The sequence below is a fragment of the Callospermophilus lateralis genome, chromosome 13 (genome assembly GCF_048772815.1).
Source record: "Callospermophilus lateralis isolate mCalLat2 chromosome 13, mCalLat2.hap1, whole genome shotgun sequence".
In the NCBI taxonomy this organism is placed as follows: Eukaryota; Metazoa; Chordata; class Mammalia; order Rodentia; family Sciuridae; genus Callospermophilus; species Callospermophilus lateralis.
The window spans coordinates 63,957,800-63,975,914 of NC_135317.1; the positions used below are offsets into that span (position 1 = coordinate 63,957,800).

At 35.7% G+C, this 18,115-nt stretch overlaps 1 protein-coding gene across 1 annotated transcript in view; it reads left to right on the forward strand.

Annotated features, from left to right (window-relative positions):
- The window catches only part of Eprs1 (glutamyl-prolyl-tRNA synthetase 1), a 75,485-nt gene that overhangs the window by 38,207 nt on the left and 19,163 nt on the right, over window positions 1–18,115 (forward strand). The window contains exons 18-21 of the mRNA XM_076873118.1: window positions 2,570–2,929; window positions 13,178–13,411; window positions 14,385–14,647; window positions 17,647–17,698. Coding sequence (XP_076729233.1) covers window positions 2,570–2,929; window positions 13,178–13,411; window positions 14,385–14,647; window positions 17,647–17,698 — 909 coding nt within the window. The remainder of the gene's footprint in view (window positions 1–2,569; window positions 2,930–13,177; window positions 13,412–14,384; window positions 14,648–17,646; window positions 17,699–18,115) is intronic.

Genomic DNA, 18,115 nt, shown 5'->3' on the forward strand with positions numbered 1-18,115 from the left:
GCTAAAAATAACAGGGCTGGTTAAGGAAAATAGGGTTGACTCCGACCTCCAAAAACAGGCATTTCATGTGGGACCATTGAAAAATCAACTGGGCGGGGCATCCAAGGTAGTTCATTCACCTGGATACCAGCTGTTGTTGGTTCTGTTGGCTGAGAACTCAGGTGAATGTTGGTTGGAATAGCTAGCTACAAGTGGCCTCTAGCGTGGTGGTCCCATGATAGTAAGATTTCTTACATGAAAACTCAGGCCTCTGAAAGTGAGTGTCCAGTAGACAAGGTAGAAACAACATTGTCTGTTACGCTTTATTTAGCCTTGCAGATCTCCTGAAGTGTTTCTTCCACTGTATACTTTGATGAAAGTAGTTATAAACTTGCCCAGATCACAGGGAAGGAACAAAGACCTACTTCTTGGTGGAAGGAATATCAAAAAATCTGTGAACATGCTTTGAAACCTGCACAAATCCTGATAGAAATTCAAGTACAGCTGACTGGTATTTGTAAAGAGTATGGTAGTCAGAGCTCCTTTATAGTCTTAATTCGTAAGGAGAATGCTTTTCCTTTGATTGTGGTCTTCAAGGGTATTTGCCAGGAATAGAGACTGATGTAGTCAAAATTGAAGGTTGATCAGGATATACCTTTGGGTTCTTTTTTTTTTTTTTCATTTTGGGGGCGGGAGGCAAGGCTTGTTAGTGTTTTTCAGTCTTTTATGCTCTAACATAGGAGGCAATGTCTTTGAAGATTCCTTAGTATGTGGTTGTACCTGTATCAGATGGCTTAATGTTATGGAAAACAGTGTTTTTAAAGCACCACCCACACTAATTGGGGGTACTTTATGCAAGGTTTTTAAGATTATCAGGTATTTCCAAAGCTGATTATTTTTAATATTAATTTTTTTTGCATTACTGGAGATTAAATACAAAACCTCCTACTGGGTAGTACTCTTAACACTAAGCTACATCCCCAACCTGGTTTTCATTTTATTTTGAGGCAGCATCTTATTAAGTTGCCCAGGCTGGCCTCAAAGAGTCAATCCTCCCAACTCAGCCTTCTGAGTGACTGGAATTTTACGTGTGAGCCACCATGCCCAGTTTTAAAGCTCTCTCATTTATGCTTCTTTGACATAAAGCTTACACACTCAGGAAAAAATCACATATAATTAATGTAAATTTTCAATATTATACTAATGTCCCTCTGTTTACCAAAAATAAATGAGTCGATTCATTTTAGAAAGTAAGTGAAGTAGAATTTGTCTGTGTGTGTGTGTGTGTGTGTGTGTGTGTTCAAGATGGGTTCTTGTTATGTTGTATGTTATTGAGGCTGACTTTGAACCTGCAATCTTCCTACCTCAGCTTTTGGGTAGCTAGGATTAGAGGTACACCACAGTGCCTGGCAGAGTATATATTTTTGACATATTAGTGTCTCCCTGGATTATTATTATTCTTCCCTACTATATGATGTGAATACATTTGTATATGCATATTGCTCTTTGTGGGTGTATATACAACCTCACCATAAATCATGAGTGTTTTTAAGTATTTTAAGGGAGTAATTTTGAGCAAATGCAAATATTTTTTAACTTACATGCTGACTTTAGAATCTAATTGCTATATAAAATGTAATTCTGATATAACTGTAGGCATGTCTTAGCGATCTCGATAAAGATGTCTTGAATCAGTATGTAGTACTGGATAGAGAGAAAAAAAATCTGGAGTGTAGTACACATGTCTCCATGTATACAGATGAAATTCTGAAAAATTAGGTGGAAGACCATTAAAGAAAATCTTGGGAAGGTATAAGGTGAGCCAGGTTTTAAATTTGAAAGAGTTTCAGTAGTGAGGAAAGCCTGCTAGGCAGAAGAGAACATGACATTGAAAATAAAAAGATTATTTATTCACTTATAGAGATGCATCTCTCTAGATTTGTTGAATATACTTATATGCAAACGTGTATCTGTAAGTGTATAATTTTGCCCAAAGGAAACAGTTTTACAATGATGAATTACAATTATGTTATGGTATTTAATGGAGCTCTTCCTTGATAAATAATCTAGATATATCTCATCTTTAAAAAAAATTAAGAATGATACCTAATTCTTATTATTTTCAGCCTTTGTGAAGAAGGCCTTTACACAGATTTATGACTTTCCATTTCCCATCATCCTGATGGGTTAAATACACTTGTCTCTGTTATAGCATAAATAATGAATTAAAGATTGCACAGCCAGTATTTGTTGCAGTGGTGAATTGTCCCTAGACCTAATGGATGCTCATAGTTTCTGTAATTAGTCCCACGAAGATAAAGATTTAGGTTTCTTTGTGTTTCTTTCTTTTTTTTTTTCCTATGATTAAAATGCTGATATCTCTGTATCTCTACCTTTGTTTACTTCTGTCATTTTGAGGGCAGGGGGGTTAGGATAAATTTTTAGGAATGCTATTGTTTATTTGAACTTTTGAAGAATTGAAGTTTTTGCAGTTTGTTTTTTTCTTTAAACAGCCCAAAACAGTTTGATATAATTTTGTGGAAATACATTTAACATGAATTATTTCACTTCTGGTTTTCTGCTTCTTTAGAAAACTGCTCCTCTGAAGGAAAGACCAGCACCTTCTCTGAATAACACTCGTGTCACATCTGAAGATTCCTTGGTCCTTTACAACAGGGTGGCTATTCAAGGGGATGTTGTACGTGAATTAAAAGCCAAGAAAGCAGCAAAGGATGATATAGATGCAGCTGTAAAACAGCTTTTAGCTTTGAAAGCTGAATTTAAAGAGAAAACTGGTCAAGAATATAAACCTGGGAATCCTCCTACTACAGTAGTACAGAGTGTTTCTTCTACATCCCCAGTAAATACTTCAGAAAGTAAATCTCTATATGATAAAGTTGCTGCACAAGGGGAAGTGGTTCGAAAGCTGAAAGCTGAAAAAGCCCCTAAGGTCAGTATGCCAGAATGAATTTAGACTAAATCATAAATACAATATGAATTCATACTGCTCACTGCAGTTTCATCTTCTTATAAACAGTGTTTATTGACTGCCAGCTTGAATATTATATGATATTTATTGATACCTTTTATATGTCTAGCTCTAAAAGCATAAAAAGTTCATAGTTGGTGGTGGAGTGGCACTGGGGAAGAATGCACACAAACTCATTGTAATCTTTGATGTGACTGTCATTTTTTGTGATATGTCTAGATTGGTGTGAGAAGTATTAATAGTCAAAAGTGACAGGGAATGAGGAAACAATTTGTAAAGGGTATTTAAAATATTCCTTGTGGGGTAGGAGTGTGGTAGAGCATGTTCTAAGTGTAGAAACATGGTACTGGAAGGCTTGCTAAAAATGCAAATCACTTTCTGCTTTAGAAAGTCCAGAATTTCCAGAGAATGCTTTTCTAAAAAAATTATTCAGGTGGTGTACATGTTGCTGGTCCAGGGATAATGCTTTTAGAATCAAATGGTGTAGGGGGTAGCACTAGTAAAGACACAGAGGTGGGAAGATACCATGTGAATTCAGGAAACAATGAGTGGGTTGTTGAGTGGTTTTTTGAAATGGTTTTCTTAGTGCATTGTAGTTGTACGTAACCTTAGGGTTCATTTTCACATAGTCATGCATGCATGGAATATAATTGGTTCCATTTGTCCCCAGTACTTCTTCTTTCCCTCCTTTCCTTTCCTCCCTCCCCACTGTTCCTCTTCTTCTATTGCTGTTCCTTCTGTTTGTTTATTGTTTTTATTTATTTATTTTTATGTGGTGCTAAGGATCAAACCCATGCCTCACACATGCTAGGCAAACACTCTGCCACTGAGCTACAATCCCAGCCTTATTTATTGTTTTGTTTTGTTTTTTTTAAATGAGAGGTTTTTTTAAAATTTTTTTTTTATTTGTAGATGAACACACAGTATATTTATTTTTATGTGGTGCTGAGGATCAAACCCAGTGCCTCACACCTGCGAGGCAAACGCCTTACCATGGAGCCCCAGCCCCAGCCTCTAATGAGAGATTTTTTTACCAGTGACTGCCTCAAACTTTTTGCAGAGGAACCTTCAAGCAATACCAAGTTTTGTGTGTGTGTGTGTGTGTGTGTGTTTCTCTCTCTTTCTCTTTTTCTTTTTTTTGGTGCCAGGGATTGAATCCAGGGGTGCTTAACCACAGAGCTGCATCCCCAGCCCCTTTTTTGTATTTTATTTAGAGATAACGTCTCCCAGAATTGCTCAGGGCCTTGCCGAGGCTGGCTTTGAACTCATGATCCTCAGCCTCCCAATACCACTGGGAGTACAGGCATGTGCCACAGTGTCCAGCTGATTCCAAATTTTGATTGAAGTATACATTTATTCTTATTCCAGCATGTCTTTAGGGAAAACATTTAGCCAAGTGGGTCATAGCATCTAATTGTGGAATGACATTATTTGTTGTGAGAGACAAAGGGTAAACATCTGTGATAGGTAAAGATCATATTTAAAAATGAAGATATATAGTTCTACTCAAACAGCAGCGTGGTTCCAAAACATGATCAAATAAATAGTGCCAAAACTGGATGTAATTCAGTTATTGATGAGCTGTCAAAAATTGTAGAGTTAGTGCTGTGGCTTGAACACAGAGATGTATGTCATTACTATGGGCTTTACTTTTTGGTTGGAGGGGAATTGTTCTAAAGTGTTACCAGAAAATCTGTTGTCCTGTCAGAGTCTTGGGCTTAGGCTGGAGAATGACAAACTTGAGGTTGCAAGGTCTTGACCTCAGTTAGTAAGTTGCTAGGCATCTGACTGGAAACCCTACTGCCTAAGATATTTCCATTCATGAACATTGGACCTCTCCTAAGGAGAGAAAATGGGTTTTTGCCCTAGTAGTTAATATTTCATTGTGAAATATGAGATATTTTTTCATCTTTTATCTTTAGTGAGCCTATTAAAGTACTACAGAACTATGGTTGTGTGAAAACAAACAGAAACAAGAAACTACTTCAAGGAAAAAGGCTGCAAGATATAGGGATTTAGGATATAAATCCTTGCTATTTCCACTATATGGTGACATTGGGATTATTTTTGCTCTCTGTATATGTTGGACACTTCCTAGATGTAATTTGAGGGCAAGGGATTTGGTCTTCAAATTTATTTATTCTGAGTAGAATACATTGACATTATGCTAATTATGTGTTGAGTAAATGACAGCAAAAGATATAATGGTGGTCAACTACATTTCTCATCCTGTTAGGTTAGTGGATTACATCATGCTTTTATGAAATACCATTGTTGAGGTTACAAAAATTTAAACTATGAGTAAAAAGATCTAAATTTCTTTCGCAGTTGGGCAAGTAGTTTTGCTAGGTGTTTTGATACTGATAACTAACATTGAAATATATCTTACTTCAGTTTGGCTTACTTTTATTGAATGCCTACTGTGTACTATATATGTGTTTCAAATTACTGCTTATACTATTTTCTCTAAAGCTAACAATAGTAAGTATTGCTCTCTCTTCTAGAGAACCATATCAGTTATTGAGAATGGAACTACTCTTTAACTTCCTTGTGACACTGTGTAATATGTGCTTTTTAATCTTCACAACAGCCAAGCCCATTGACTTTCTTTTCTTTTTTTTTTAATATTTATTTTTTTTAGTGATAGTTGACACAATACCTTTTTTATTTTATTTGTTTATTTTTATGTGGTGCTAAAGACCGAACCCAGGGCCTCGCACATGCTAGGCAAGCGCTCTACCGTTTAGCCAGCTTGGCCCATTGATTTTCAAAGAATATTTTTTATTTGCTTGTCTAAGTAACCATTGAGAAATATGGAAGTAACTTTTGAAATTTGCAAGCCCTGGATTCAAATTTTGAATGATTCTCAAGTTATTTTCCATTAGAAATGATAATTGGAGGGCATTATATTAGAAGCACTAGAGAATTATCGGTTTTACCAGTTTGTTATTATTAAGCAAGTCTGTGCTTATTTTACATTAATAATATGTCCAAGTCTCTTTACAGTTCTATTTCCTACAAAAAGTAGTTATTTTACTGTGTCATAGTTAGTGGTAAGGAGGTGACGACTAAACATCAAAGAAGGGAGGTTGTTAAACTTTTCTTGCTCTATTGTTTTGGGGAGTATTATTTTTGTTTTTGTTTTGCAGTGCTGGGGATCAAACACAATGCCTCACACATGCTAGGCAAGTGCTCTACCACTGAGCTATATCCTATTTTTATTTCGAGAGAGGGTTTTACTAAGTTGCCCATGCTGGCTTCAAACTAAAAAATCCTCCTGCGTCAGCCTCCTGAGTAGCTAGGATTACAGGCTTTTTCCACCATGCCTGGTGCTCTGTTTTTGTTTGTTTCGTTTTTTTTTCCTTTTCTGCTGTAGGGTGAAATAGGTACTTACTTGCTAGAACTTTTAAGTGTAAAGACCGTATAAACGAGAAGATGAGCAAGGAATAAAGACCTAGAAGTCAACCTTTTCCTCCTTATCCTTTTCCTCTTATTTTTAAAATCATATTCACTCTTCAGATTTTAAATGTTAACTTTAAATTTCCAAAGTTACAGTTTCAAAGATGAAACTTTTTATTTTGAGCATGTTTTACTGCTTTGAAATCTGAGTGAGCACAATGGTTTTTTTGTGTATGGTTTTATTTGGGGCAGGGGGTGCACCAGGGATTTGACCCAGAGGTACTGGAGGGAGTACTGATAACTGTTGAATTTTGCAGTTGCAGCATTTTATTTTGATTCATAGCACCTTTTATTTGTGTCCACAATAATCCATCAGAAATAACTTCGGCGATCTTTGCTTGCCTTCCTGCCTATCAATCTGTTCATCCGTCTGTTTTTGAGGATCTTGGAGGATGGGGATCTCCTTATGTCTCCCAGACTGGCCTTGAACTCTTGGGCTTGATCGATTCTGCTGCTTTAGCCTTCTGAGTAACTGGGACTACAGACACATATCATCATGCCTGTGTTGCTCTTTTGTTTTTTACGCCATTGTTATTGTTTTTAAAACCCAAATCACAGTTTATCAGGAAAGTAATGTTACTGTACCCTTTTGAGCAGTAAATAGGTTATTCTAGAAAACCACTCTCTCATAATATCACCCCAAACAGCTTTTTAAATTCTCAGATCAAAAAGTAAAGTTTTGGGCGGGGGGGTGGGAATTAGAAGAAGAAATACATCCATTCTTTCCCTTGATGGTTTTTAAGATTCTTGTTTGGAATTTGTGTTTAATAGATTTCTGCTTTATTTGTACTTGCTATTTAATGCACACTTGCTTTTGATCTAAACAAGCATAGAATCTGTCCTGTAGCAGATTGTGGTTGAAAACACTTCACAAGACATAACTTCAGTTTAGGTATCTTCCAGGAAAATCTGAGGTGTTGTAACCCAGGTGTGACTCTAGAGTATGAGCTCTTTACTGTGCTGTATTGAGTACTAGGATCAGGACTCAGTTATTGAGCTGTTTCTTATAGGTTTAGATATTTAAGCCAAATGGATTTCTTATTAATTTGACTCTTTTAATGCCTTCTTTGAAAACCTGTGATCTTGTAGCTCACTAAATTTACCTGCATCGTCATTCTCCTTTTTAGGTAGGATTCTCTCTTCTTATACTTCCCCACCCCCCCACTCCACATACCCCCCCACCCCTGACACCCCTCATCAGATGGAAACATTTCCTTTAGAGATTTTCTTATGCAGGTATAATTCTCTCAGATGTGCTAGTGAGGAGCAAAGGGGAATTTTAAAAAATATTTTTTTATTGAGAATTCAGATGTAGAGGCCACTTTGGAAAGGTATATTATTGTCGTAAATTGCTAAGGAACTAGGTATTTTCTTTGTTACAATTCCCTCCTTTTCCCATGGAGAAATGTTTCCATCTAGTGGCTGCAACAAAAATAGCTCTTTGAAGCTTGTCATTCTAAATGTAACCAGATATGTTCCCTTCTTTTTTCTCTTCCCAATTTTGAATTATAAATTTTTAAGATCATTTTTATTTACCTCAAATTCCAGTTGGAAACCTTCACTGAAGTCTTTTGTGTAGGTTGTTTTCTTTCTTACGAATTTATACCAGAAACTGTATATAGTAGCATGTGTTAGATGAATTTAAAACAGTTTTTTAAGAACTTAAACTATTTTACTTTTAAGTTTCTATTATTGTATAATTATGATAACTAGTATATACAATCCCTTTGTAAAGGGAAATTATAAAAGCCTTCTAATAATGAAAATTAGCTATTAAAAGAGATTATGTTTCTCTTATCCTGTCCTATCCTTCAGTTCTGTATTATGTATTCTGAGAGACATATTTGAATATTCAGATCTCTCTTGAAAAGCAGTTTTTGCAGCATTAGGATTAAAATGAACATTTCGATCATTTTCTCATGCCTTCTATAATTTTATGCATACTATAGTGATCAAAAATCACAGCATCTGGAATAAACCTTAGATTCAAATACTAGTTCTACTACTTTCTTTGTAACTTTGGATAAGGTACTTTGTCTTTCTGAGCTTTGCTTCTTCTGTAAAGTGTGAATGAGGATAGTTTTGAAAATTGAGTATAATAATCCACATAAAATATTTAACATAGTGTCTGGTACAGAATAAACTTGCCATGAAATGATAGTGATTATTTCTTACATTTATATTGCTAATTTCTCAAGAATGTTTAGATTCTTTCTCGCTCTCAGTCTCAGTACTAGAGATTGAATCCAAGGGTGCTTTACCACTGAGCTATATTTCCAATCCTTTTTGAGACAGGGTCTCAGTAAATTTTTTAATCTGGAAGCAAATTTGTGATCCTTCTGCCTCAGCCTCCTGTGTTGTTGAGATTACAACTGTACCTGGCAAGATTCTTTATGTGCTTTCTAAATTTTCAGGGAAAATTGTTCAGTAATGTATATAATTTTACTCTTATTCACACACAATGTCTTTCAATCTCAAGTGAAATTAAATACCTACAGTATCTCAATAATAAACTAGTTTCCTTGCCTTACTTTTCTTACTATAGCATTTTAAATTATAATCGTGTCAAAAAAAATTTTTTTTTCCTACTGTGTGAAAAAGTGTACTGACTTCAAACTCTGTTGAATATTTGCTTGTAGTGTAAAACTTCTTTCATTCACATAATCCTCCTTTCTGGAAATGTTTGCAGTGAATTCCCTTTTTTCCTATTCTAATGTAAGTTTCCTTTTCTTGTCTGTGTGTTTTAGCTACTGTACCCTTTTTCTTAGAAAAAGGTAGATTCTACTGTGAATTCTTTTTATTTTTTAATTATATTTATAATCTTAATTATAAAAACAATATAAAGAAGACACAGGTCAGGAATACAGATCAGACAACGTACTCTGGTCTTTGTGCAGTGCTTTGTATACACACTCTAAAGTCAGTAGACTGGAAAATATTATAGAGTAATTAGACAAAGTATGTCATTTGCTGTCTCATGGATGCAATTTCTTGGAAAGTGTTCCTGTGCTTCCCTGCATTCCTATGGCCCCATCTTAGCTTCTGTTGGGTTTCACTTAGCTATTTGGAGTGATGTTATAATTTAGCAGTAAAAATTGGATAGGGTAATATGGAAGCATTTTTTCCTTGCAATTTTGATTAATGCCTTGAGGTTCCCACTGGTATGTCAGTTTGCAAACTTCGTTGTTGTCTTTTCTGGTAGAGCCACAAGTATTGTCTTAGGCTAAGTGTATCTTTCTTTTTTATTATGATTATGTTGAAATATCAGGTTGAAATATACAGGTGAGCATCTGATTTTAAAACTTCAACATACTTTCTCATTTCATAATTTTTTAAAAGAGTGATATGACTCTTCTTTAGGTGGGCTCAAGCTTCATTTTATTTTTTCTACCATTTTAATGTCTGTTTAGTAAGCGAAAGAAAATAAGCACTGTGTAAGGGAAACCATTGAGCTAATCATTATTCTGATTTTATACATTCTGACTTCACTACCTACAAACCTAGGATTTGACACTTGAGTTTATATGGATATTCTTATAATTGATTTATCTGTTTATTTATCTAATGTGGAAAAGTTTTAGTGTATGTTTATTTTTATGGTTTGTATAAGGGACAATGTGTAGAATTTATATTTTTATTTTATTTACTTTTTTTTTTGTACCGGGGATTGAACTCAGGGTCATTTGGCCACTGAACCACAACCCCAGCCCTATTTTGTATTTATTTAGAGACAGGGTCTCACTGAGTTACTTAGCATCATGCCATTGCTGAGACTGGCTTTGAACTTGCTATCCTCCTGTCTCAGCCTCCTGAGCTACTGGGATTAAAGGTATGCACCACCGTACCTGGCTATAATTTATATTTTTAACTTTTCTTTGACTTAGATTACTGATTTAAAATGATTTTCTCTCTTTTTTTAAATATATTTTTTAGTTGTAGATAGACACAATATCTTTATTTACTTATTTATTTATTTGGAAAAACACAATATTTATTGCATATATTTCTTAGTAATGGTTTTAAAAAAACATTTCCTGGGGGCTGGAGTATAGCTCAGTGGTAAAAGCTTTTGCCTATTATGCATGAAGGCCTGGGTTTGGTCCCCAAGCACTGCAAAAAAAAAAAAATTCCTGACATTTGTTATTTATGTTATCAGAGTAAAAATGTTATTATCTAATAATGAGAAAATCTTTGTTCCACTTTGTAAGCCATTTATTTATATATGGTGCTGAGGATCGAACCCAGTGCCTCACGTGCTAGGAGAGCAATCCACTACGGAGCCACAACTCCATCCCTAAAATGGGTCTCTTTTTTGATTTAACTTATTTATGATATAAAGGTATAGTCATGCCTTTATATCTGTGGGGGATTCATTCCAGGACAATCTTAATTACCAAAATCTGAGAAAGTTCAGTTCCTGTATTTAGTAGCATAGTATTGCATATAGTCTACACATATCCTTCTGTATACTTGTAATTAGTTATTTTTTACAAAACCAGGGTTGAACTCAGAGCCTGTGCATACTGTGCAAGTAAGTGTTCTGCCACTGAGGTACATCCTATCCTATGTGTATACTTTATCACTTTTAGATTGCTTGTAATACTTAGTGCAGTACAAATGCTATCTAAATAGCTGTTGTACTATTTAGGGAATAATAACAAGGAAAAAAGTCTGTACATATTCAGTATAGATGAACTTTTTATTCCCCAAATTTTTAAATTTTTTTTTATTTGTTTTAATTAGTTACACCTAACAGTACAATGATCTTGACATATCATACATTTGAATCAGATGGGATATAGTTTCTCATTTTTCTGAGTGTACAGGTTGCAGAATCACATTGGTCATGCAGTCACGTATATACCCACAGCAGTAATAATGTCTATTTTATTCTGCTGTCCTTCCATTCCCCCCTTCCTCTCCCCTCCCCTCCCATCACTTCTCTCTATCCAATCTAACGTGACCCACTTCTTTTTTATTTTCTTCCCTCACATCGTCATACCTGTATAACGTCATTATGTATAACGAAGGGGGTCTCCTTCCCTCTACCATGCAATTCCCATTCTCTCTCCCTTTCTCTCCCACCTGTCTTCCCTATCTAGAGGTAATTTCTTCTCATGCTCTTCCTCCCTACCACATTTTGAGTCACCTCCCTTATATCAGAGAAGACATTTGGCATTTGTTTTTTGGGGGGATTGGCTAACTTCACTTAGTATAATCTGCTCTAATGCCATCTGTTTCCCTGCAAATGCCATGTCTTATTATTTTTTTAGTGCTGAGTAATATTCCATTGTGTATAAATGCCACCTTTTTTTATCCATTCATCCATTGAAGGGCATCTAGGTTGGCTCCACAGTCTAGTTATTTTGAATTGTGCTGCTATAAATATTGATGTGGCTGTGCCCCTGTAGTATGCTATTTTTAGGTCTTTTGGTATAGTCCGAGAAGAGGAATAGCTGGGTCAAATGGTGGTTCCATTCCCAGTTTTCCAAGGAATCTCCATACTGCTTTCTAAATTGGCTGCACCAATTTGCAGTCCCACCAGCAATGTATGAGTGTACTTTTTTCCCCGCATCCTCGCCAGCAACTTGTTGTTGTTTGACTTCATAATGGCTGCCATTCTTCCTGGAGTGAGATGGTATCGTAGAGTAGTTTTAACTTGGATTTCTCTGATTGCTAGGGATGGTGAACATTTTTTCGTGTATTTGTTGATTGATTGTATGTCCTCTTCTGAGAAGTGTCTGTTCAGGTCCTTGGCCCATTTGTTGATTGGGTTATTTGTTTTTTTGTTGTTCAACTTTTTGAGTTCTTTGTATATCCTAGAGATTAGAGCTGTATCTGATGTGTGAGGGGTAAAAATTTCCAACTATGGGAAGAAAAGAAAACATTGCTTCCCTAATCCCGATTAACAAAGGGGAGTAAAGTTAACAAAGTTCTTTAAAACACAGTTCAAAGGGGTGTAAGAGGTGAGAACAGAAAAGCTGGCGGTTCTATTGACTTTTGGTCCCTTTCAGGGAAACAAGAGAAGTATACTAGGGACATTTTCAGGCTAAAATTTAGCTAGTTACCTCCACACATCTAAGGCAGATCAGAACTTGGAACACTGTATCTGTCCAAAGTAAAACAATGCCGTCACACTTAACAGAGACACAGACAAAAAGACACAGATTACAAACAGATTGGGGAGTATCCCCCTCAGATTGGGTCTGACGACCACAGATTGGGGGAGCATCCCCCTCAGGTTGGGTCTGACGACCCCAGATTTGGGAAGTATCCCCTTCAGATTGGGGGCTGGGGTGTTTCTCCCAGAAGCCCTGGCTGGCAACCGTATAGTGTGCCTACCGAGGCCAGTTGCCAGCCCAGAATACAGATTCTATGGGCCGTAGTCAGAACAAAGCAGACAACAGACACACAAATAACAAGTCTAACAAGTGTTAGACTCTCCGGTTTGGGGGTCCTGGGATCTGGGGGATCCCGGACAAGCCCCCAGATGTAATGCCAGTTTTGTGGGACCCCAGTAGACCTCCAGGAGCTGAATTCTATGCAGTCACGCAAGAGTCTTTATTGCAAGCTCGAGCCTGGACTCACAGCCGTACCTGATGCAGCAGTCCCAGGGAGTGAGTCCCCAAATATTTTTGATCTTTAGTTGATTGAATCTATAGAGAGTTGACGGTACTTTGGTAATAATTAAAGATTTTTAATGACATTTTCAGGAAGTATTATAGTATCTCTTTTCCTCTTTTATCTCAGACTAAAGTAAATGAAGCTGTAGAATGCTTACTCTCCCTAAAAGCTGAGTATAAAGAAAAAACTGGGAAGGACTATATACCTGGTCAGCCCCCATCATCTCAAAGTTCAGATTCAAATTCTATTAGAAACTCTGATACTGCTGGTCCAGAAACACCAGAAGCGAAAGTACTTTTTGACAAAGTAGCTTCCCAAGGGGAAGTAGTTCGAAAACTTAAAGCTGATAAAGTCTCTAAGGTAAGTGTGGTATTTTCTTTGTGTTTTTGTTTTTCTATATTTTATGCTGTTTTCTTTGGAGCATTTTCTGCCCCATTGTATCTGTTGAACTTTTACTCATGTTTAATTTCTTAACTTCCTTATCTTGCCTTTTAGAGAAAAAATTTGTGTATTCTTTTTTTCCCTAAAAAAAGAATGGGTGTTTTCACATGACGCTGCTCTTCCCTGACATTGTACTTAATGATACTATATTTCAATTGTTAAAATAGATTTCCCTTTAATCTGTAAGATTCTAGAGTATAGGGACCCAGATCCAATTGTGCCTGGCTCATTTTGGCCCTTAATACTTGTTTTACTCTCCTAAAGCTCTGTGAGTCTCAAATGGCAGGTTTTGTTTTGAGCTCTAGTATAGTTTATGTTAATTTTGTTCATAGGAGTACGGTTTCCCATGTAGAATCACATGCATGGAAGACAGTTGTCATAGGTTTTGAAATTTAGCCAGTATAGAAATTTGATTATTGCCATCTTTATTATCACAAAATGTTCAACTTCTGTGATTTAATGGCTCTTAACCTTAGATACCCATGGAATACATGTTCTATACCATTGCTTTCTAATAGAATTTCCTGCAATGATGGAAATACTCCATAACAATACTGTTCAGTATAATAGTCACTAGCCACAGTAGCTAGAAAAAGGAGGTGGAGGTTGAAATATGACTATTGTGACAGAAAAAAATGAATTTTTAATTTTATGTATTTTATAAATAGCCACATGTGACTATAGATCACTGTTTGGACACTATAGTTATAGACACTATTTTTCAGACAGTCTTTTGCACAGTTTTGTCCCTGTTTATTCTTTTTAGTTATTTTCAGTAGTTACTTGTATTTACAAACCTGCTACTAAAACTTTGGGTATTTGTTTAAATGTGCTTTGACAGTTATTTGAATTAAATGCTATCTTTCTTTCTTCCTCTTTTGTTTAATGAAAGGATCAAATTGATACAGCTGTACAAGAACTCCTCCAGCTGAAAGCACAGTACAAGTCTCTAACAGGAGTAGAGTATAAGCCTGTGTCTGCCACTGGGGCCGAGGACAAAGATAAGAAGAAGAAAGAAAAGGAAAATAAATCTGAAAAGCAGAATAAACCTTCAAAACAAAACGATGGCCAAGGGAAAGACTCTAATAAAACCCAGGGGAGTGGGCTGTCGTCAGGTGGAGCTGGAGAAGGACAGGGGCCTAAGAAACAGACCAGGTAATAAAACACAGAAACTTCATTTGAAGTGAAACACAATTTTGAATGAATTCAATTCTAAATCATTGTTTTAAATGAACAAATTTTGGTTAATTTGGTTATTAAATTAAGTCACCGGGTTGGTTGCTAATGTAATGTAAGCAGATACCTTCTATTAATTTTCAGTTTATTTAACTTTTAAAAGAGGAAACACAGCTGAGTGCCACAGCGACCGCCTATAATCCCAGCGGTTTGGGAGGCTGAGGCAGGAGGCAGATGAGTTCAGAGCTGGCCTCAGCAAAAGCAAGGCACTGAGCAACTCAGTGAGACCCTGTCTCTAAAATACAAAAAAGGGCCCAGGATGTGGGTAGGTAATTGAGATTGATTGATTGATTAGATCAATCCTAGGTAGCACCTCCGACCCCAGTAACACATTCATTTGCTTGGTGGAAAAAATATAAGAAATTCCCGTGCTTGTTTTCCATCTTTGTAATTTCCTTCATCACCAAAATAAATTAGTAATCATTATTAAAGGTTGAGTATCTTTAATCTGAAAATCTGATTTAGGGATGCACAATGGGTAGTGTCTATGCAAATATTCCAAGATTTAAAAGTTTTTAAATCTTGGAACATTGGGGGTTTCAAGCATTTAGTTAAGGAATACTCATTTCTTCTAGTTTCTTCTGTATCTGTTGAGAGAGCAAATACAAATGTGCATAATGTTCCTTTTATTAACACAATTGGTAGCCTAACTATACATTGTCCTGTGCTTTCAGCAGATTTTTCAAGTGAAAATCTTTCATGGGAACTAAATAAGAATTTCATTCTCAACAGAATTTTTAAATTCATGGTTTAAATGTAAAACTAAGCTGTTTAAAGACAAAAAGTAGATTATTCTTCCCTTTCAGCATTTTCAAATCTCTTTCAATAATGTACTTCTCTTAGCTCTAAATCTTCATACCGAAATTGGATAAACCTTTGTAATAAGTTTCCTTTTCTATCTTTCTTTTTTTCTTTTTGACAGGGGTGGGAGCAGTTTCCAGGGATTGAACCCAAAGGTGCTTAACCACCTAGCCACATCCCAGCCTTTTTTAATTTATATTTTATTTTTTTGAGATAGGGTTCTAAGTTTCTGAGGCTGGCTTTGAATTCACAATCCTTTTGCTTCAGCCTACTGAGTTGCAGGTATTACAGGTGTGTGCCCCTGCACTGGACAAGAAGAAAATGGTGGTGTTGAGATACCTTGGTTTTAGATTTGTTTAGGTGAATTTCAAATTGTGTTTCCTTCTACCTCACATTATACAGTATTTCCTTAAACAAGAGAATACAACAGTTATTCTTTTTGCTTATTGACTGGATGATCAGATTTATAGAATGGTGAAAGAAAGTAGAACTTTTCACCTTTTACTTTCTGATTGTGAAAGAGCTAGATCTCATAGTCATTAGGATGCATCAGAATAAAACAATGGAGAATACAGATGAAGATCCATTAAAAATTTAAGCCAACCAGGTGTGGTGGTGCACGCTTGTGATCCGAGTAGCCTGGGAGGCTGAGGCAGGAAGATCAAGAGTTTAAAGCCAGCCTCAGCAAAAGCAAGGCGATGAGCAATTCAATGAGACCCGGTTTCTAAATAAAAAACAAAATATGTCTGGGATGTGGCTTAGTGGTTGAGTGCCCCAGAGTTCAATCCCTGCTATCAAAAAAAAATAATAAAAATTTAAACCAATAAAGCCTTTAAATTTTTTTTAAATGTGCTTTTTATTAAAAACAAAACTAATGGGTATATATTTCTGTGGGCATCATGAGACCAAAGTTCCCTGAGTAATTGTTTGCTATTTCAAAAAAAGGATTATTGTCTGGAATAGTTTTTTGTGGGAGTTTCTTTGTTTTGTTTTTTTTTTTTAGTTGCAGATCTAGTTTAATTTACAACTGCTTATACAACTTCTATTTATTACAGTTGAAAGAAGAACTTTTGGAATAAAAGTTTGTGTGTGTATGTGTGTATATCCCATTATTTCCAGACATATATGTGTGTATGTGGATAGCTATTGTTTTTTGTTACTCTTTCCACTTAACTTTCAATGAGACTGATTTTACCCACTATAATTTTACTTAGTTGAGATTACAAAAAATTATTTTTAATGGAAAATATATATGAATAGGCTGTCTTTATTGCAAATACATTACCTTAAAAAAACTTGTAAAAGAGATGTCTGCATTAAAATAATACTTTTTTGATTTTGACTTTGCTAGTTTTGGGGTGGGGGTAATATTTTATCATTTTTTAAGTAAAGATTCAACTGTTTTGGAAATGAATATAGGAAATATATAAATATGGAAATAACTGATAACAAAGGAAAATGAACCTTAAAAGTTTTATTTTCTATTCAACCTGCTTTGGTTTGAATACATTCCCACAAAGTATGTGTTGGGAACTTTATCCCTACATTTGTTTGGAGATAGGGCTTTTGGGAGGTAATTAGCATTAACTGAGGTCATGAAAGTGGGTCCTTCATGATTTATTAGTGGTTTTATAAAAAGAGGAAGAGAGAGCTGAGCTGGCACACTGTTGTGTCTCACCATGTGATGACTCTGCCATGTTATGATGCTGTACCAAGATCTTCACCAGGTACCTAGCAGTTGTTGGCACCATCATGTCCTGCTTCCCAGCCTCCAGATCCACGAGCCAAATAAACTTCTTTATTGAATACTGAGACTCAGGTGTTTTTTAATAGCAACAGAAAATAGACTTAGACACATCTTAAAAGCAATTAATGAATAAAGGGATTCATTTTTTTCATTTTCTTTTTTTTTAGTACTGGAGATTAAACCCAAAAATGCTTTACCACTGAGCAACCTCCTGAGCCCTTTTTATTTTTTTTTTTTTTGAGACAGGGCCTTGCTAAGTTGCTGAGACTGGCCTCAAACTTGCAGTACTCCTGCCTCAGTCTTCTGAGTTGGTGGAATTACAGTCATGTGCCACCATGCCTGGCTCATACTTTATTTTTCTTATCTCCAGGTTGGGTCTTGAAGCAAAAAAAGAAGAAAATCTTGCTGATTGGTATTCTCAAGTGAGTATGCATTCAGTTGATTTTTATACTTTAAATGTCAAAAAGATGATTTTTATACTTTAAACTTTATGTTTAAAGTCCAGGTAAAAAGGTAATAATGCATGGTACCTTTTGTAATACACACTATAGTCTTTTAACGTGTCATAATTTTCTAAGCATTGCCACACAAATTATTAAATTGGAAAGTAGCCCTATGAGAGTCATCATTGATTTTTTTTTTTTTTTCCCCATAATGAGGTGAGTCAAGTTAATAGCAGAGGCAAGGTTGGAATTTAATTCTTGAAAGTTTAGAGCCTTCTTATGTTGCTCTTCTCAGTTTAGGAAGGTCTGGCTTACTATCATTCAGACCTTCCACATGAAGATATACAAACAGGAGAAGCCTCTACATTGAGATATTGATACCATATACTGTTACCA